Source organism: Paraphaeosphaeria sporulosa, assembly GCF_001642045.1.
Source record: "Paraphaeosphaeria sporulosa strain AP3s5-JAC2a unplaced genomic scaffold CC84scaffold_13, whole genome shotgun sequence".
NCBI classification, from domain to species: Eukaryota; Fungi; Ascomycota; class Dothideomycetes; order Pleosporales; family Didymosphaeriaceae; genus Paraphaeosphaeria; species Paraphaeosphaeria sporulosa.
In genome coordinates, this window is record NW_017253372.1 from 192,475 (window position 1) to 213,113 (window position 20,639).

Genomic DNA, 20,639 nt, shown 5'->3' on the forward strand with positions numbered 1-20,639 from the left:
AACGCGCTCACAGCGCGTCAATCCTCTGTGCAGCTCCCGCACTAGCAGCGCTAGACAATATTGACGAGCGCGTCCTCCTTTTGCGGCCCAGTTGATCTTTGTCACGATGCCTCTGGTGTGCACGCCCTTAATTGTCGAGATAATTATGCATTAGCTGCAGCCCACCGAAAGCAACACCTCTGCCGCCGAATCGACGTTGCAATTCATGCTGCAGCCGCCCGTTTTCCAGGTTGTTCTCGTATCCCCTGAGCTGCAATGACGACGGAAGCTCCCACGCCAGCTACCGATACCCCTCCAGCCTCAGAAACCAAAGCTCCCAAGGACAAGAGCTGCCCCTTCTGCCAGCAGGCATTCACCTCGAGCAGCCTCGGCAGGCATCTCGACCTGTACATCCGCGCGAAGAACCCAAAGGCCCCCGATGGCGTGCATCTCGTCGACGAGATCAAGAAGCTTCGCGGCGGCATCACCCGCAGGCAAAAAGTCAAGAAGGAGCTCGACACCCCCGCCAAAAAGCACTCGGTAGCCAGCAATGCCTCGCCCCCGGTGCAGAGCATCGACGGGGACGACGGCTCGCCGGACGTGAGCGCTGCGAAGCTCAGCCAGTTCAAGGACGTCAGCTGGGCAGACGGACACCCCCCGCGTGTCCTGGGGGCCAAGACGCCCGAGATGAGGAGGGACCTGTCGAGGCAGATGCAAAAGGCCGACCTGGAGCAGCGGCAGAAGATGACGGACGAGGCAGAGACGGCCAAGGCGACCGAGCTGGCTCTGCGGGAGCTGTTGCGGAGCGTCAAGGAGGCCAAGTGCGTTACGCAGCATACATTCCGTGTGCGCAGCCCAAGCTAACGTGGTGCCAGTACCAAAGCAACGGGCCCGACCCTCTTCGATTTCGACCCTTACACACTCAACTTCCCCAGCCTGTGCCTGCAGGTCCTCCCGCCGCCCTCGACCCTTTTCTCCCCGATGCCCTTTGCCACCAGCGAGTCCTGGTCCATAAGCCCGCCGGGCCAGAAGCAGCTCGAGGCACTGAATCGCCAGGTCGGCGACCGGCTCCTGGCGCACCAGCGGCAGCGGCAGATCAACCAGGCCTATCCGTCTGGTTCTCAGTCCAGTCCGTCGTCGGGCAGAAACTCGCCCCTCCCCACTCCGCCGCTCTTCGATCCCGACCCACAAAAACTATTCTGCCACATCGCCGAGGCCTACAACCACTGGTCGTGCCAGCCCGAGAAGGTGCGTCAGGAGTACTGGCAGGTGGAGATACTCCGCTCATATGCGCGCTCCAACGAGTTGCGGCGGGATGCCGAGATAAACTTGGAGAATGCTCGGCGGGAAATCGACTATCTGAAATCCAGCCGTTGGGCATCGGGTGCTTCAGATCGATTACCGGTCACCTTCAATCTAGGCGCGGAAACCGTCAAAGAGCTCGGGAAGCATGGCATGGACCTGCGAAACTGGGACTACGACCGCTTGATCGAGAAGTGGAAGGGTGTAGTCCGGGACAGCAGGAACGTCGCAGCTGGCATGGCAGCACAAAAACCGCTGCCCGATCCATCACTAACAAGGAGCTGCTCAATGGCAAGTGTCCCCACACAGCCATTTGTGTCGATCAATGCCGTCAAGCCCGACCAGGGCCCATACTCTGCACCCGCAACCATCAACGGCACCGACGGCGGCAGCGACCAGGTCGATGCAGAAGGCGAGGATGATGATGCAGACGTCGACCTCGAAGTCGTTCCCGCTTCTAACAACAATCCCGCACCTTTGACCACCCAACTCAGCAACCTCCCGCGCCTTCTTCCCCTCCAACCCACACCTGTACATCCGACCAACTTCCAGATGCATGAGCATATTCAGTCACCGGTCCACGCTGCTCATGCGCACGCACACGCTCAGGCCCAGGCGCAAGCACAAGCCCACCAGCAGGCTCACGCTCAAGCACAGGCTTGGGCTGCAGCAAGACAGCATATGAACGCAAGCAGGAACCAGTCGCATGGACTTCCGCATCAACAGCAACTGAGTCCGCATCCAAATCACATGGGCTCTGCAACAAACAGTCGAAGGGCGAGCGCAGTGATGATGGACGCGCACCCCATGAGCGCGGGCGGGCTGTTACCTATGGATGGCATCGAGGGCGGCAACAACGGGTTCCTGAGAATGGATATGGGACTCGGCGTCACTGCCGGATTCGTCGGGTCTAACGACAACGGAGTATAACCCATGGACCCTGCACGACAGTCAGCTCACCAGCTCTGCTGAACCAAGCTCTCATCGACTGACACCAAGACTACCCAGGCGATGTTCAACATCACAAATACTGCACTACCCTCAAGCAACTCGCCTCTGTGTGCGGACTCTCCAGAAATGTACCTAGAGATCGTCATGTTGCACTACATTCTTCCTTTTGTCAATCTCGCTGCATTTGGATACCCCATGCCATGTCGGCATCTTGTTTGGTTTCCCTTCTCCTGCTCTGGCTTTTCTATCTAGCCATGATTTCATATTCACTGTCTCTATTAGCACCGCGTGGAGCGAAGCTGTATACCCTTCTTTTTTATTATTATCGTTACCTGATACCCAAGTCTCAGGGATTCCTGATCGACTCAGTTTACTTTACCATAGAATTCGTTAGTTGCCTTCAGTGGCTGTGGTAGCACTTGTCCAAAGGGAGAAAAGGAGTATTTCCTTTGTTGGTCGGGGCTATCAGATGGGGGGTCAGATTGTGTCTTGAGTTATATACCACTACCGCTAATAGTCCGGTCGAGGACTATACAATGTTCAAAGTATTATACCTTTACGAATGTGCCGTCCTGTCGTTTCCTTCCGCCAAAACGAAGCTTGCAATGGCGAGCGATCTTTCAATTTGCATTGGCTTAGTGCCTAAAGAGCCACCATGTGAGAGTTGTGGCTTCACCCATTTCCTTTGTTCACCCATCACTCTTCACCTTTCACTTGATGCTGATTGCTACTTATGGCTGGCTGTGCCACAAGCGGTTTCCCGCGTGGGCCAACTCTAATTTAGTCATTGTTCCGTTCACCGTCCTTCACAACAACGAGCAACGGATGCGACCGCAAACGCCGAACACAGGTCTTTCAAATCGACACGTCCCTTTGTCGCCCAGAGCGGAAAACTTCAATCTATGTGCAGGAGAGGTACAGCTCTTATATGCACAACGCGTCTTTGAAATATATTTCGCCGTACGCATAAAGTATACAACGCACAAGACATTCACATATTGTAGCACCGTTTGAGACAGCGCAATCCTTTGAGGCGACAATCGATACTTGCGCTTGTTTGGCAGTACTAGGCCTACATGGCATTGAGGACCGGACCATACTTTAATTCCAGCAGATTCATCAAAGGAGCTAGCATCCAACATAGACCCCCCAAACTACCCTTATTCGAACACAACAGTATGCCTAAGCCGACGTTCATAAAGATTGATCGCCACTACCGCCCGGTCGACGAGGTGCCAAATTGGGTAACGAACTCGACTGTGCCCAGCCCCGTAGCTGGAACGAAGCGCCGTCACGAAAAGATCGATGATGATCACAAAACCGTCGAAAGTCAACCTCGAAAGAAGCACTTGAAACAAGAGGAATGGGCTATCCTAAAATACAGCAAGCCGCTCCTATGCTGTATCGAATTTCTGGTGTCTTGGACGCCTGCGAGGTTGGAGATGAGGAGGAAGGAATGGGAAAGAAAAGTATTAATGGAAGAGATGGAACACCTGAAGGACTTGCAGGAGCAGCTCAAGGAACATCCGCACTACATCATAGTGAATGGGTACAGACTGAACCCAGCGGACGCGGGGTATGTCATTGGAAGTCCAACAGCGTCATCCAGTTCGAATTCTTCTAGTGAGAGCCCAATCACCCCGCCTCATACGACCGAGCAAGGAACACATACGAGCCCAAGCAAAAGCCTAGACAGACCCGCCGGAGCACCAAGATCGGGCCCGTATTACCCTGGAGCGCCACCCCCACCTTCTCATGATGGAGAAGAGGACACACCTAGACCTCCAAAGCCAAGTGGTGGCGCGGGAAAATCTTACATCCAGACTATTTCATCGTATTACCGGACTCCAACGCCGACCCAGCCTGGTGTGCACAGAATCGATCTTCCAGGAGGCCTTACGCATGTTACTGGGCCTCCGATCCACACGCAGCCTGTGGACATGGAGGGCTACAAAGCAAGACTGCCGCTGAGAGATGACCTAGGCCGTCTAGTAGATAAGAAGGGGCGGCTTATGAATGAGCAAGGCCTGTTGGTTAATGCGAAGGGTCAGCTTGTAGATAAGAAGGGGAGGCGCATACCGAAGCTGTCTGAAGATAAACTTCCAGATGAACCGATCACGGGGGCTAGGAGGCCGCCGGACCAGCCGCCCCCGCCGCCAAAACCTCTGAACAAACCACAGCTAGTGGATGAATATGGTCGTTTCATGGATGAGCAGGGTCGGTTGATGGATGAGAAGGGTCGCCTGGTGAATGCGAAGGGCCAGCTGGTTGATGAGCGGGGTTATCTTGTGGATGAATATGGACGAATACCTGCTTATCTGTTGGGGAAAGAAGAACCATTACCTACCAAACGCCCTCCGACACCCAAAGTCAGTCCTCCAAAACCGCAAGCAACCCAGTATCAGGCTCCGAGTGTTGAGGAAGACCCGGAAGGGTCTTATACACCTAAAGTCAGCCCCAAGAAACAGCAGACAACATATCACCAGGCCCCAAGTTTTGAGGAGGTGCCAGTTCGAGCTCCTACACCTTCAGACAGGCTTCCACCGCCGCAAGCCCCAGATAATGATAATTCGACTATAGTGGAAGCGTCGCCGCAAACTCCTACTCCGAAGTTTGACGAAGAGGAGCAGCTAGCAGCGCACGATCCGCATTCACCTCCAGATCCATCTCAATTACCTCAGTTCCAACCGCAGTCTCCTCCACAGTATCGAGGGCAGCCACCTATACATCAAACTAAATCTCCTCGTTGGGAACCGCAATCACCAACCCCAATTGCAGTCAGACCTCTGACACCGCGACCACCTTTCGTTGAGAATGTGGAGATAGGTGAACGCGATGAATTCCCCGCGACTCGGCCGAAACGACGGCCACAGGGACAGCTTGAATCGCCTGCCTTTGAACCAAATTCAAAACAGGCAAGCACAAATCCTCTCTCTGAAGTTTTCAAGAACCTGTCCGCTCTGTGGCCTACGATTGCGAATCCGTTTTCTCAGATGGCGAATGCAGCTGCAGTTTCTACCGCAGACCCGACGAATTTTCTGGATAACATCGTTGTTTCACCAGAGACATTGGCTGGCAGCAATAAACCTGGCCGCATGCCATTTGTAGACGAGGAAGAGGACGAACAACAGAAAAAGAACAAGAAAGACAAGAGCAAAGAGAAACCAGTGGAAGATCGAACCCCTGAAGAAAAATTCCTCGCATTGGAGGAGGTTTACACGCCTCTCCCTCCCCGCACCCGCATCATCGGCACTCCCCGCGGCCGCTACGGCCCCCGCCTCGCCCCAGAACTGGTACGCGGCGAAGACCTCCCCCGCCAGAAGCTCGGAGCCGACAAGACATTTAAAACTCGCCGCGAGCTATGCGAGCACAAGGCCACGCACGACTACTGGATGTCTGGCGCGTTTGGGCCGGCGGGAAGTATGGGACACGATATGCGGCCGGTTTCGATTTCGCCGGAAGAGAGGAAGCGATTACTGAGAGACAGGGAGAACGAGAGGAGGCCGTTCCCGGTGGATCAGAGTAAACTAGCTCTTGAGCGGAGTCGGCAGGAGGAGAGACAGAGGGTTGAGCGGGAGAAGAAGGCGAAGGAGAGGGCGGAGAGGTTGCTAACAGAGGGGGATTTCGCGGAGGAAATGACGCAGGAGGAATTTGAGGAGCAGTTTGATGGGAACGATAGTCCTGCGCCGGGTGGAGTTCATAAGGACGAGGAGAAAATGACGGGTGAGGAGTACCAGCAGCAGTTGCTGGATGAGACCATTGGGGATGAGGCACCGGATCCAAATGCTCCGCAGACGTATGCGGACCCGAACTTCCAACAGACATATACCGGGAATACTGCGGATGCGACGCCGATGACCGCGGAAGAATATCAGAGGCTATTGGACCAGTACGCATTGCAACAAGCGCAGCTGAATGCGGAGATTTCTCAGCTAGAGGATATGCAGCGCGTTTATACTGACGAGGAGGTCGAAGCTATGTATGATGAGCAAGCAAGGAGAGAGTTTGAGGGATTCTGAATGTGAAAGGTGCAGTCTAGTATATATACTTGATTAATTTGTTGTTTTAGTGTATTGTACTATAGTCTTTGAGGTTGGTATGTGTGTTCCTCGGATCTGATGTCCCTCAGGCGTGTACGCTAGGATGTCAATTGTATGCACGAAAGCAGGGATACAAATTCTTTTAGTGGCATATCGACAAGAAGCAGTGAGTTAAAAGGCTCAAAGTGCAGGGGATGAAAGGACAACTGACGGTGATGTCATTCCCTTATATTCCAGCTTCGCATAATTATGCGTGACGAAAGCTGCGCCACTTGTCCGATTTTGAAAAGCTGGTCAAATTTCGTCCGCTTCCATCTGTCATTCATCTCACGACGTGCCTGAAAGTTCGCATTTCGCACGTGAGCATGATGAAAAATACTTTGACCAGGATGGCATGGACAATCCTCTAGGAGAAGGTTAGTTTCCGCGACGATAAGCACCAAGGGGTTTGCACTTCCCCGCTTTTCAACACCTGTAAGCGGAGACTTGTCATTACGTTGTTTCATTGGGGATACTGTACATGCTGCTAGCTGATTCGCCACGTGTCCCTGTTGTGTGTAGCCTTGGCTATTACGAATCTTTAGATTTTCGTCCGTGCCGCATAGTATCTCGCATTTCTTCAAGTAAGACCCCGTTTTGGAAGATGGCGTCGGTAATGGTAGCCAAGACGGAGTTAGCAGAGGACGAGTCCATCCATGTATATAGAGTGGTTGGACATCAGTGGAATGGGTCATCAACAGACACCGCTCCTCACAAAGCATCTCGAACCTGAATAAGCATAGAAAATGCCAGTATATGTTATCATCGGCGCTTCGCGCGGCATCGGCGTATGACTCTGGCCTCACAACCAGCGATCCTCCTAACCTCTCGTAGTACCAATTCCTTAAAACCCTCTCCGCGCAAGACCCCTCGAACATCATCATCGGCACAGTCCGAACCGTGGAGACGGTCCAAGAGAAAGTCGCGGCTGATGGCCTAAAGAACGTCCACATCGTTCACGCCGACATGGACGACAACGCCTCCCTTACAGCGGCTGCGAAAAAGACCGCCGATATAGCCGGCGGCGTGGTCGACTACCTCATCGTCAACGGCGCCTACTTCGCCATCCCGTGCATCTTCAACGCGGCAGACGACTACGTTGGCAAAGAAGACCTCTTCCTCGACGAACTCAAGCAGATCATGCAAACCAACGTCGCAGGCACGCTCTTCGCTTTCAACGCTTTCATGCCGCTGATTTTGAAGTCCTCCATCAAGCGTGTCTCAGCCATCTCCTCTGCCGCCGCATCGACAGACTACATTGTCAGCGCTGAAGACCCAATCAGCATACTCTACGCCCTGTCCAAATCCGCGCTGAACACCCTCGTGGCCAAGTTCGCGGCGCGGTACAAACGTGAGGGTGTGCTGTTTGTGAGCATCAGCCCTGGATGGGTGGACACGCATGCGGATATGCCGGCGGAGGTGATAGATAGGATGAGTAAGCCTTTCTATCGGTGGGATAAGACGCTAAAGGGACCGATTCCGCCAGAGCAGAGCGTGGAGATGTGTTTGAAGGTCATGGATGAGCTGAAGGAGGAGCAGAATGGGGAGTTTTTGAGTCAGCATGGGAATCATGTTTGGTTGAATGAGAAGTAGAAGCAGGTGCCTTTGGGGTTAACATAGGATGGTTGACAACGACAGTCGTGAGGTGGCACGAGTGTAGAGAATAGCTATCCATTATCTTCTATCGTTCTGTGACCATGGCCGTGCGTGATCGCGCAGGTCCTGTCGTGTGACTTTAGCAGGAGAGTACAATGGGCTCTTTATATCTTTCCATATTTGGTCAATGTGCGCAACAAACTGAGAGCTTGATGATATGATTGATCCATTGGCTGGACGATTTCACTACAGCAGACGGCGCCTCTGTGCATTATTGCTTAAGTCATCTTTTCACAACCTCTAATCCGCTTCAACTGTTCATCGCAAGACGAGGCTCCTTCGTATCAGTCAAATCTAGCTCTGCAGCATTAGCGCTAACTTAGTCCCAGCCCATATGGCAATCATCCGTTCGGGATCATAATGTACAAACACATTGTGCTTCAGCATCAAGACTAAAACTTGTCACTTTCAAACGTTTATCCACCATAGAAATACCTATCGTTGCAGAGGTCATCAAACTCTGACATCTTCTGAAAAGTCGGCCCTCACATCTGTGCCGTCGCTTCGCTTTCTACAACAAAAACAAAAACAACGCCAGGCGACCAAGATCGACAATATGATGAGCGTAGGGACCAAAACTCCGATTAAGCCATTCTCTTTTTGTTTGCATTTTTTCTCGCATGAACCGTCATGCAAGCCACCATGGGTTCCTCCAGCAGCAGCCGCACTGATGCCGGCTGTTGCTGCGCTACCTCCACCTTTCGCAATGCGGCCGAGCAGTTCATGGGGTTCGTCATGGACGCTATTGTCGCAATAGTAGCGTCACATAGAACCAGAATTGAGGTGACCAACTAGCTACTGGGTACACGGAGTACTTCGTTGTAAGCGATTGGGGCCAGGATTGCAGAACAAATCGCTTGTAAGATCTTCTAGAAAGGTTGTAACCTACATCCCTGGGTTGAGAGACGCACGGCGTGGCGAGGCAAAGTATAGGTACTTCGATTTCAGGTAATGAATTCTCTCTTATAAGAACTGGCGCTTACTATAGCTACAACGGAATAATTTCTGTACCCTCTTAAGACACTCTACGCCCTGATTAGCCTAAGGAGTACGATCCTGTCCACACCTTTTAGCCTGACGCGTGCGGGGCTCTCTTTGATGTCAATCTTGTGTCCTTTCTGTATACCACAACCATAATAGCTCTATGACTCTACGTTACTTACATATAGGTCCATCTCGCCCTAAAAAACTTACTTTGATTGTAAGTAATCAATATCAGCCATTCATACAGCCAAGCATGCTAGCCGTCAGCCTGAGGCTATGCAGACGCTTGAATTTGAATAAGCAACTCAGATTATCTGACCTGAAAGTGTCAGGGTATTGCAGACCGTACACATGGGGAAGAATTGGAGGATTGAACTGAGGCTGTATTCTGAGAAGGTACGGATGTTTATGTTGATGCAGTGCCATAAACAGTGCTAATCCTAGATAGGTATGGTTCCCTCACCCAGAAGGTAAGCTGCCAGTAGGTTCGTGGAAGGAGGAACTTGCAAAAGAGACCCTGAACCGTGACACCATGGCTCTGCTCCGAATCACCGAATGTCAACAGCTTCTGTTAGTCGACAGCCACAAGCTGGTGGGCCATAAAGCATTCTGCCGGTTATCCTCCCATTGTTCATTACCAAGCCAACGCCATTTTCCACGCTATTGGAATACCCTAGTCTTGGGATTCGGTACACCTTATCACCAATACGGCCATTGTCTCGCAAGTCGAGACGGAAAAGAGTCACTGTTCGACAGTGGGGGCACCTTATCTCGCAGATGGGCTCGCCATCTTTTGCACCCCGAGCGTTACGATGCCGAGCAATATGCCTCGAGCGGGTAAGGCGGGTTATTTGGTTGGAAATATCTCCTGCGATGTGCCTCTCCAGTTCAAGAATTCTGGAGATTTCCTCCGTCGCGTCTCGCCTCCGATTCCTCCAGGTTTCGTTGCCAGCGTTGAACACTTCAAGCTGTCTCTCAAGCCTGGCTGTGAATTCATGATCGTTCTCTTGGCATTCCTCGAACGAAAACACCATCCTCCCCAGAAGCCACGCCATTTTCTTGTGGTTGGCATCAAATGGGAAAACATGGATAAGACCATCGTAGAGCGGTTGCGGAGACAATATGGTACCGTTGCTACGGGCAATCACAGCCAAGATCCCGATGATCTTCTCCACGCCGCCCACTTCTCCGGATTCCTCCACCTCCAGATAGTGGATCTTCTCTATCTTACCCACGAGGTCTAGCAGCACCTTCACTGCCTCCTGGATTACGGGCGGTCGCTCCGGAGCCGAGATCTGGTTACCCGCAACCCATTCCGCTCCTTCTAGACTCTGGTAGCCAACCAACCAAGACGGAAATTCGGGTCTGGGATTTGAGGATGGGGTGCATTCCTGAGGCTTGAGAAGCAGGGCTGAGTAGTCGCCTTTAGACAACGCATCTCGCCACACCCATCGTCAGGCTTCGGTGTCAAGCCGTGGGATTGGCGGTGGGTCGTTGGGCAACATGTCTCGGTTCATGAGGACATGAATGGCAAGGAAGCGGTCTCGAAATACCTGGCATTGTTTTCTCGCGATCAACTCCATAGCTTCACCGAGACACAGTCTAGTTATACCTCTCTCTGTAGCAGCTATTCCACCTAGGAACTCGCCAGGCTGGCTGAGGGTCGTTGCAGAAGTTTTGGCGTAGCGAAAGAGACCTACCAACTGATTGTGTGCACCGCTGATGAGGTGGGAGAACGTGTCTCGAGCGAAAGGGCCAGTGCCTTCTGGAGACCTTCGGATATTATTGGACCGATCCATGATGCATGCGGCTCGCGACTGCGAATACTCCAGAGTTACCCACATTCTTTGCATCCACTGCGCTTCGCATAAGGCGCGCAGAAGAGGAATTCTTTTGAATGCTTCCACCATTGGAATATTATCCCCAAGATTGCCGATGAGCAAAAGTGAGACTTGATCAGGTGGAAGATCGGCCATATGAACGAGAATCTCTTCCGCTTGATGATAGATCGCAGGCAGACAAGCGAGTAGGGACTCCTTGATCTGTGTGTGCCATTGGGGGACGCTGAACTAGTCGTGCCAGAATTCCACTCCAGGGTCGTACGCATCTTCTGCGCCTTCAAGCCGTGCCTTTAATGTAGATATCAAGGTAGTAGCAGCCTCATAGTTGTATGGTTGTAGCTCATTAGACCTTCGAATGGAATCGTCCCACACATGAGACACCGGAACGAAGAACACGCCACTTCTCTTTAGGCAACAAAAATGTCGATTAAAGACCTGTATATGGAGATTGGAAAGCGACGGTACCATCAACACATTCTTACTGATCGTATGGCTAGGTGGTTTACCGACGAATGGCTGATGGCAGACATGACAGACTGTTTCAAGAACTATAGTCCAGAAGTATGACAATATGTCCTGAAAAGGCACTTCCATGGTATGATTTGCGATGGAGACAGTGATTCCAGGCAGCAGTTCGTCCGGAGAGGAGCGTCCCGAAGAAGATACGTCATAATCGAACTCTTCTCTTCGAATTAGAGCTTCGAGAACCGCTTGCAAAAAGTTCTTCCTGCAGTGGCCGTAACACCCATCGTAGTATCGGCGAATATGCGAAGGAATTGATCGATGTTCTCAGTTTCTTCTTCCGCAACATGCTCCCTGACGTTGATAGCAGCTCTCAACAGGTAGGAAAGCCCAAATCACTGTCCTGTTCAAGAGCGGCCGCCAATATTATGACAAGCATAGATATACTGCTGCCAGCAGTATATCCCAGAGGTATCGCGCGCTGGCAGCCAGCCAATAGAACAGCAAACGGGTGACCCATCTGCTAGCTAATTGGTCGAATCATAGCGCTAGCTACCCTTGGTAAGGGCACGCGACGAAGCGAGATGATAGATCCACGTTGGCTAAGGGGAAGAGGACCTTTTCTCCTTATCCAACGTCTCGTACCTACACGTAGATACCGAACGCAGTAATATCAGTCTAGCCTACTAGGCCGCAGACGTCTCTACTTGTTGCTCTCGTGACACTCTATGTCTGCCTGCTCTCCTTCCCATTGCTCTAGGACTAGTAGGGAAGACAAGTAGTGTGGGTGACTAGCTCCTAGCACTTGTTCACACCGTTGTACACACTGCTGTATCAGACATATAGCTTTTATAGTCTGGCCGAGTGATTTCCATGGGAAGCCAGGTTGTTCATGCTATTCAGCGTGTCTGGATGGTCCGTTCCGAGCTTCATCTTGCTCGTCTCCATCACCTGCACCTGTAGCTTCTCCGCCTCCTCCCATCGGCCTTGGTTCCTGTATGTCGATGCCAGATTGGCCATGCTGATCAGCGTGGAAGGATGGTCTGCTCCGAGCTTCGTCTTGCTCGTCTCCATTACCTGCACAAATAGCTCCTCCGCCTCTTCATACCTTCCATCACTCAGTAGAGTCATAGCGCAATTTCTTGCAAGATCTACTCTTTGCTCGTTGTCATCGTCGCCTTGACTATGCGACAGAGCGAATTGGACATGCGGAAGAAGTCGCCTCCACTTGCTTCTGTTACTATGATTACTATCCGGGAATACTTGCAGTAGCCGCGCGATAGTTCGCTGAGTCCATTGTTGGAGCTGTCTATGCTTTTGCAGGTGCTTACGCAGGGCGCGATGCACTAATCGATGAATATCGAGCGAAGAGTCTGCAGGGCGCCTGGAAACAAGCGCATATTTGTCAAGGACCATAAAAGCATCTTCCCTCACGCTTGATGAAGCTGCCTCAAAAAGATCAAGTGGAACGTCCTTTCGTTCTACACATGCAGCAAGGAACAGATAGTCTACGGCGAGCACATTCTTATAGACGTGGCCCATAGACACAAACAGTGTAGCGGCTACAGGATCATCTGTGCTATGTCCATACAGATTGCTCCCTAGAGAGCTAATACGCTCGAAAGCTGCTTCTTTATGCTCGTCTAGTTGTGCTCGGTACTCCTGTACCGCCATGCCGCTAGCGTTTATGCAGGCTGCTGCCTGGACAACTGCAAGAGGCAGATATGATAGTTCTCTTAGCAAGAGCTCAGCTTCCCGCAGCTGTCTAGTATCCGAGAGTGGGTTTGCGAGGCGGTTTTGTAGCACCATTAGCGCAGTGTTCGGTGTGAGCTCTCGCAGCGCTATGATATTATTTGAGGCAAGCGTCTTAGCTGTGTCGCTATTTGTTGTCGTGAATACGATAGAACAAAGCGTAGACTGCGGCAGATAGTCAGCCAGGTCACCAGCTTTCGCAGTGGATGAGCTACTGGATCGCAGAACCGTGTCTTCTGCATTGTCGAAAATCAGTAAACACTGCCGTGCACTCAGTTCTGCCACACATTGTTGCATCATACGCTTTATGTCTGGCTGATCATCGTCCCAATCAGCGATACTAAGCTTCTGCGCAACACTTGCATACGACTGGTAGAGGCCGTCTTTGTCGCTCGCATCTATCCAGAAAACGGAGCAGTGCTTGCTATTCTGCCTTATCCTGTGTGCCACCTCAAGCGCGAGCTGCGACTTTCCTGTTCCACCCGGCCCGACTATTGCTAGCGTAGTAGTTGTATGCTCATTGCTAAAGAGCTCTGCTTCTAGTTTGGCAAGCTGCGCCTCTCGTCCGACAAGGCCAGGGTTGCGCGAGAACGGAATTATCGATGGTACGTTATCAGCTGCCTCCACTTCTGCCTGCAGTCTACTTCGTGCACTCTCCTTTCCTTCACCATACGCAGTGGGCATAGAGATGCCAAGGATTCCAAGCAGGCAGTATATGATGTCTTCTTCTTCGGTTGTTGTGCGATTTTCGGCCCATCGCTGTCGCTCGGACATGTTGAAATGGTCCGGAGGACAGTTGCGCAGTGCCTCGAGTGGGATGCTAGTAATCCCGTGTATAAGCTCGTCGAGGATGCTTTATCGCCAATACGCTGGCCTTCGTACGTAAAAAACTGTACTGACACAGGCGCGATGAGCTCTTGGAGTGTCCATCCTCGAGTGAACCATGCGCTTGCTCGGAACAGCGCCTCCCACTTGCTGCGCTGGGATGACTCCGTCGCAGTAGGCAATGAGACATCTGACAAGAAGACGTAGCATCGCGTCGCATTCTTGTACCACTGGAACATCGAGTTGATCGATTTTGAGCGCTCATGAAGGTCCCATCTGTCGATGCAGCATGTGTCGATCCAGAAGAACTGCAGATTGTCCTGGGTCGCCTGCTTGGCGCAGAACTCAAGCTTTTGATAACCGTCTTGCCTGTCCTTGTAGACTCCGCTCGCTATGTCTTCGAGGAGGATCTCAGAATCGCTCCATCTATGCGATAGGATGGCGTAGGGGGGAATCGTCTTGCCGCGGAAGTCTGTCAAGACAAGTCTCTCTAGCTGGTCAAAGTGGAGAAGCCGCATAGCTTTCGCAGGTTTGGCTAAGGAGGGAACGTAAATGGCCTCTGTGTGGTTTAAAGAAAGACAGCATGGTTGCGACGGGTCGGGGCAGGCAGAAGAGATTTGTGCTGGCTGTTGTGCAAGCAGCCTGTGGAGGCAGTGCATGCGAATACTGACCGGACGCTGACCGGAACAAGCTCGCTGCGCGCTTCAGGCCTAGGTATAAAGCAAGTAGCCACTAAAATAGACGAGAGCATATGGAACCGCGGGGATCCTCGTCTGGCGGAACACTGTTGCATCGGGAATAGCGCGATTATAAAATACCATGACACAATGCAGTCACTGCCGCTAGTCTCTTACGCTTGAGAAGACGCCTCCCCTTCGGAGCTTTCAGACTTTGCGATTCTATAATTTGAGCTTTCTAGAGTTCGTCGGGATACAAGTTACAGGTCGCGATTCCACCTCATTCCTCCAGATTGCAGTATTTCTTCCATTAGATGCCTAGGCAGGAGTTGAAAGTTAAGACGTGTAAAGTCGCCGCGAAAAGCATGATCAACTGCATGGTTGAAACATCCTCTCTTCGCAGGCTATTTAGTGTAGAGTAGAAAGTGTGGGTTGTCTAATACTTGGACACAATTTGTAGATTTAGAAGCGTATGAAAGTGTTCACATAACGCTTTATTGGAGGATCTTGTTTCATTACAATGGTTGTTCCGCTACGGATGGATGCACGTTAGTCCAGTTGCTCCGATGCGTCGAGGCTGGCCAGATGACCATGGGATTCAAATACCTACCGTCGGCGCTGATGCACTCGATCGCGGTTATGGCCTCACGTTTAACGCGAGCACCTCTATAGTTTCGCATATCGCTCCTACTTACAAGGACTTTCGCAGAGCCCAGCATAGATAGCATGACTCCAGTTTCATCCATGTTGTACACGTTTTCCGCTAGGACGGCTGGATCGTCTAACACCGTTTTGATGACTTCGAACCAGTGTACAACTTTACTGTAGATATTCTTCTCGTGGCGGTTCCAACCTAGAGCCTTGACTCTCCTCGCCTAAACCTCTTTATGTCAATCCTGGAATGCATTCGACCAGTTCTTGCCAGAAGGCTTCGGTGGTATTTCCCACTCGTTTCGATAACAGGCGAGACAGAAGGCTAGTAGGGGTGTAAACTTTATTCGAACCGGTTGTCTGAGGTCTGATGACTGTAAGAGATACTGAACAAGGGCATCCTCTTCCCAGTCTGACCATTCTCCAACGAAACATAAATCAATGAGGTTAACGATGTGTTTGCTCAAGTCTCAGCACTAAAAACTTGCAGACATGCAAATGCGTGTGCCTTAGTAAAGTGACGGGAACGACGTGGATGGAGAATTCGTCCAGAAGTCTCTATTGGTGAACATCTTTACTGTTGCCCAGTTCTCACAAGGCCGAGACGAGCCTCTTTGGTATTGACCTCTTGAGCGAATCGCAAGCGCGGACTCTGCACCGACACTGAGGGCTTACGCAGAGCATTCTGCCGACGCAGCACAGGCTGTTCGAATGCCACTGCTGCACGCACAACGTTTGCGCCTCGATTGAGAAGGTCCACAACGTGGCGCTCATGGGAGCCGGGAACCTCGGAAGCTGGCGACTCTGGAAACTGGAGCTCATCGGGTCGGGTGTACGTCCTTCTGGGCGTCGTTGGTGCGCTGATGGCGCGACTCGTCGCGTCAGTTACACCAGCGCGGAACGGAAGATCATTCTTACCTACACCGTGTCCAGACGATTGATGCTGGCGGTATTGCATGTGAGTGACAATCGGTGAGCCTAGGGGAGACACATCACGATGGTCTTCATAGTTGGGGTTGACGCGTGGCATCTCAGCCGCGCACCGAGGAGGGCTCACCGGCCAGCTGCGTGAGGGAGGTTGCATATAGAAAGCCTCCACTCGACCGCATGGCAGAGCTTCAGCATGACTATTTGAGGGTTCACTCGCGAGAGCTAGTCGGTTAAACCGATTACGACGCTTATCTTCCGACGATGAAGAGTCCGTGGCGGTAGTCCAGCCGAATGGACCGCGTGTGTTGGGGTAGCTCATGTTGGCAGTTGGGTTTTTTCTGCAAATTGCCCAAGATGTTGTTCTCTTTTTGCACTTTGCGGTTAAGGGCTGCGTTCTCTTGATTTGCTGTAAGAGGATATGGTAAGAATATTTATCTGGATGATAGCAGTTTGCGTAATTGTTTGCCACGTCAAATTTACATAGTGCGATTGCAGTTGTGACTACATATCGCACAAATGAACAAGGCGTCACACCGAAGAGTGGAAACTGTCTCTGGCGAAGGGACCATACATTATTTGTTCACCATCTTCGTGCTGGCCACAACACACGCCATGTTCGTCTTGCTGAACACGTACAGACAGTCAGATTTTGTGAGTTATCAATCTGGCTCATACTTTAGTAAGCCCAGGTTCTGAGTAAAATTGGCCTGAGTATGATCGCGGAAAAGTGCTGATAATTCTATTCCAAGGTTGGACTCAGTTCTGTAACGTTATGCCAAGGTCCTGAAGCGTTTGTTAAGAGGCGACGGCCTCGAACAGACCAGCCTCGCCATGCGGGCGACGTTCGAACAAAGGTCGATGGCAATTTCCCTAGCACCCTTTCCTTCGATGGCTGAAGACCCTACACGTGAAGGTATAGCCAGAAGCGTTCGTAGCAACAAGCCGGGAGACAGGATATTCGGATGTCTCAATTGTGCAAACGACCTAAGAACCATACGTGCATCCCAGACATCGCCGTCCACCGCATCGGTCCCGACACCGTATCCCCGTATCCACCCCTCGCCTTCCTCCATTACGGTCTGAGTCCTAAGCGAGACCGCCCGCAAACGGTCCCGTGCCGGGCTTATGTCTCGCATTGTATCGCAACGAACCACTGAGCTAACAACCTCTTGTTCTCAGCGCACATGAAGGGCCCTATGGGGCGCTGATAAGATAATACGGGTTCGACTGATGGAGTATGTAGTGCGAAGCGTATTTGCTCGCGGAGCTTAGTAGCCAACCTGAGTCTGAAAGTATATCAGCTAAACCGTAAATATGTTGCTTAGGAGAATAGTAGAGCGAACAGCGAATTATGTATTAGGTAGTGGACCTGCACAGCAACGTCTCTAAAGCTAGTAAAACAAAAACAAGAGTGAATAATTATCAATCGCTACAACGCTCCAAATGCAAACAAAATGCACGCTCAAAACACGTCAACCAACCCTAAAGCCAGACTTTGGAAAGTGGCACCGACATGCCCCCAACTCCATATCTAATGCATGCAATCCCATCCATCTAAAAACTGAACAATCCACTCCTCCTCTTTCCAAGCGGGTACACCAAGAGCGCGGCGAGGAACAACCCCACGGTGATGCCAATAGCGATCTGAATGACGCTGAAACCCACATTAAGAGCCACACTGTTTAGACTACCGCTCGAATCGTACGCCGTCACGGTTGTAGCGTTGCCGGTCGTGTTTCGCACAATCTGGTCGGCAGAGCTGATGCCAGAGACGAGCGAGCCCTGGACCGACAGACCGGACGGCACTTGGACGAAAATGGCGGGTAGCATCGTGGCTGCAGCGAGGCCATATCCTATTTTGCGCACACGCGGCACGAAATCGGACATGGAGCTGGATTGCGAGTGCGAGTGTAGTTTGTAGCTTTCCTCCCTATAGTGCGCGCCGTGTCGGGATCGCATCCAACGCTTCCGGAGGCGCGAATAGTGCGGACGCAGTCTGCTCTCCCAGAAATCGATGCTCCAGTTCTCGACGTGGCGACCGAACCGTGCCTGAAGGTTCGCTGCTATTCCAATTGCCAACGCTCCGAGCGTATTGCTGATCTGAGCGTTGCTCTTGAAGTACGACGATGAGTGAAAGTTGACAACATAGCCAATGAGGGAGATGACCATCATCGAGGGCATCTGCTTCAACTTTGCCTGATTGATAACCATGAGACAAATGGAGAACGCGATGACGAAAAAGTAGTACCAGTGACTCGACATCGGGTCGCGACATTGCGTTTGGGACGTTGCGTCTTTGTACATGAGCCCAAAGAGAACAGTACCGATAGTTATGCCGAAACCCAAGAACAGCGAGTAGATGATAGCGTAGACCATTCGGACCGAACCAGCGACAAGGTGTTTGCTTTGAAGCTCGAGCGACGCAGATAGCACGGTGAAGCCGGGCAGAATCAGAGCGATCGAAGACTGCGACATAGCGGAGAAGCAGAAAAGCGGGTGGCCGTCACTTCCAGGTATCGAGCCAAGAGCTCGCGCAATGAAGCTTGTGATGACTGCGGCCCCGATCTCGAAAACATTGCTAATTAGCTCGTTCCCTGGTGTCACAACCAATTGAAGCCACCCGATGAGACAACCGAGAAGGAAACAGAAAGGTAGATCGATGGGGCGGGCCTGGAAAGCGAAGGGACCTACGGCTGCCGACGCTAATCCATAAACAGGCACTCGGAGCCAGGCGTTGAACTTTGCTTTGCGGTTGACAATGGCATCCAGTCGTGGCATAGCTTCTTCGACTCCCATGCGATCATGTACAACATCCTTGTAGATTTCGTGCACATCGCGGAGCTTGCCTAGATCAACTCCTTGGGCGGTGCGGACGAGCTTGACTTCACTGGTATGAGTAGAACTGTCGTCGAATGCCATGATCATGCATCCGGGCATATACAAGAACTGGGCCTCAATCTCCAATACCCGAGCTGACATGTTCATGTATTCTTCAAGACGATGGGTGGGTGCACCGTACATCATCAAAGCCCTGCAAAGCTTGCGCAGGTAGTTCTGACGAGCAAGAGTGCCAGCCAGGTGAATCTTGATCTTGTACTCCTGCTCCTTGCGCGCTTTGCGTTTGGCCTTGGTTGTTATCGACTGGTCAGAGCCTTGCCGCTTTCCCATTCCAGGACGCAACTTCTTGTACTGAGTGTCCATCTCCTGGCTCATATCTCTTTGTCCGGGAGTAGCAAGCATAGACGAAGATTCAATCAGGCGAGAGATTGATGAGACAGAGTGGTTAGAGTGGTTGTGACTTCTTAGCCAAGGCTTGCTAAATCGAGGTGTTGACGTGCCAGACGCCGGAGGCGACGAGTTTGGGGAGTTGGCGGCAGTAGATGCTCCACTGAGAGTACCGATGCTAGAGTTCCGTCCGTGGCCTGTTGTTTTGCTCCGAGGCATTGATAGGTCAGACTGGCCTGCGTGAGAGGCTCTTAGTAGAGTTCCCAATACGCCCGTTCGGAATTTTGTGGGTCGTGGTACATGCTCATCTTCAATCTCCAATTCGTGGGTGGGCGTGACTGTACCGTCGATGGCGAGGGGCACATGGTAAAGTTCTACCGGGTCGGCGGCAGGGGTCTGTCGTATGGTATGTTGCCTAAACAGTTGTCGGGCCTGCCTCATATGTTCAGGCTCAGGCTCATCATCTTCATTGTCAGTGGTTGCACCAGAATCGATTGCAGAGTGGGGGACCCGGAGCCGGTCATCCTCAATGTGGATCTGTGGAAGCGAGTCGGTAGAATTGCGCCTCGATAGCGGCGCGGAGTAGGTCCCCACGCTCTTCGAGAGCTTCGTAGCACGTTTCTGGGCCTCGAGACCTGATCTTTTCTTCTCCTCGTCGAACTCCTCCAGCTCTTGGCCAAGATGGAATTGAGGGGGCGTCCTTGGGGCTTTCCGAATTGCGGGCCGGGGTTTCTGGATATTCTCAAGTGGCTCATCGTACAACGGTGCGAGCGCCTCACGGACAGACTCCGCCAACTCTTCGTGGGATACATCAGCCCTTTGTAGGGTTTGCAGGGGTGTGTTGTGTCCTCCAGATGGGCTACCTTCGTTGGGTGGGGACGGTGGAGAGGTGGTCGTGCCTTGGGTGAAGCCAACTCGCTTCTTGCCACCAGGGGTAGACATTGAGCCCTCTCGGTAGTGATGGGAAGAGGGAAAGGAATACTCATCGTGGGCGTCCATCCTGATATTTCCCTAGGAAAAGCAGGCAGCTTGGCCCCACGCTAAGCGGTTGACCCAAAGGATCCGTTGGGTTGACTCCACGATTCTTTTCCGACGCACGTGGTGACAGCGATCGTATCTAACGGAGAGACTAGACCGGGCAAAAGAACGCACTTGACGATAGATACACAGTGCAGCGGAAGCCGCTATGCGCGGAAGCGGAAGGCAGCGGGTCCGTCTCGAATGATAAGAAATTAGAGCGAGGAGGGTGGCCGAATGCCTGTTTGGCGTTGGTGGGTAGTAATGTCGTGAGAAGGTTTCAACGATGTTTTCTTGGTCGTGGATAA

General features: G+C 52.0%; 7 protein-coding genes across 7 annotated transcripts; 3 read left to right on the forward strand and 4 right to left on the reverse strand.

Annotated features, from left to right (window-relative positions):
* Positions 1-255: 255 nt before the first annotated feature.
* Positions 256-2,211, forward strand: CC84DRAFT_1190754 (uncharacterized protein; the record flags this gene model as incomplete). The annotated part of the gene is made up of 2 exons (XM_018181141.1): positions 256-800; positions 855-2,211. 2 exons carry the CDS (start codon positions 256-258, stop codon positions 2,209-2,211), a joined length of 1,902 nt encoding a protein of 633 aa, XP_018030303.1.
* Positions 2,212-3,308: 1,097 nt separating this feature from the next.
* Positions 3,309-6,251, forward strand: CC84DRAFT_1231261 (uncharacterized protein; the record flags this gene model as incomplete). Its single annotated transcript, XM_018183718.1, has 1 exon — positions 3,309-6,251. One exon carries the CDS (start codon positions 3,309-3,311, stop codon positions 6,249-6,251), a length of 2,943 nt encoding a protein of 980 aa, XP_018030304.1.
* An 806-nt stretch (positions 6,252-7,057) lies between these two features.
* Positions 7,058-8,101, forward strand: CC84DRAFT_1231262 (NAD(P)-binding protein; the record flags this gene model as incomplete). Its single annotated transcript, XM_018183719.1, has 2 exons — positions 7,058-7,099; positions 7,146-8,101. The coding sequence occupies 2 exons, from the start codon at positions 7,058-7,060 to the stop codon at positions 7,902-7,904; spliced, it is 801 nt and encodes a 266-aa protein (XP_018030305.1). The 3' UTR covers positions 7,905-8,101.
* A 2,020-nt stretch (positions 8,102-10,121) lies between these two features.
* CC84DRAFT_1168850 (uncharacterized protein) lies at positions 10,122-10,807 on the reverse strand. The gene has a single exon (XM_018179501.1). The coding sequence runs from the start codon at positions 10,748-10,750 to the stop codon at positions 10,406-10,408; it is 345 nt and encodes a 114-aa protein (XP_018030306.1). The 5' UTR covers positions 10,751-10,807; the 3' UTR covers positions 10,122-10,405.
* Positions 10,808-12,149: 1,342 nt separating this feature from the next.
* CC84DRAFT_1209668 (HET-domain-containing protein) lies at positions 12,150-14,489 on the reverse strand (the record flags this gene model as incomplete). Its single annotated transcript, XM_018182232.1, has 3 exons — positions 13,889-14,489; positions 12,586-13,826; positions 12,150-12,331 (listed from the first exon to the last, which is right to left on the reverse strand). Exons 1-3 carry the CDS (start codon positions 14,347-14,349, stop codon positions 12,150-12,152), a joined length of 1,884 nt encoding a protein of 627 aa, XP_018030307.1. The 5' UTR covers positions 14,350-14,489.
* A 1,244-nt stretch (positions 14,490-15,733) lies between these two features.
* Positions 15,734-16,408, reverse strand: CC84DRAFT_1222281 (uncharacterized protein; the record flags this gene model as incomplete). Its single annotated transcript, XM_018183349.1, has 1 exon — positions 15,734-16,408. One exon carries the CDS (start codon positions 16,406-16,408, stop codon positions 15,734-15,736), a length of 675 nt encoding a protein of 224 aa, XP_018030308.1.
* Positions 16,409-17,643: 1,235 nt separating this feature from the next.
* Positions 17,644-20,256, reverse strand: CC84DRAFT_1103360 (DUF1212-domain-containing protein; the record flags this gene model as incomplete). The annotated part of the gene is made up of 1 exon (XM_018175009.1): positions 17,644-20,256. One exon carries the CDS (start codon positions 20,254-20,256, stop codon positions 17,644-17,646), a length of 2,613 nt encoding a protein of 870 aa, XP_018030309.1.
* Between the last annotated feature and the right edge of the window lie 383 nt (positions 20,257-20,639).

Coding starts and splice junctions, on each gene's coding strand:
- CC84DRAFT_1168850 (XM_018179501.1), bottom strand. CDS start 10,750: ATGGATCGGTCCAATAATATCCGAAGGTCTCCAGAAGGCACTGGCCCT.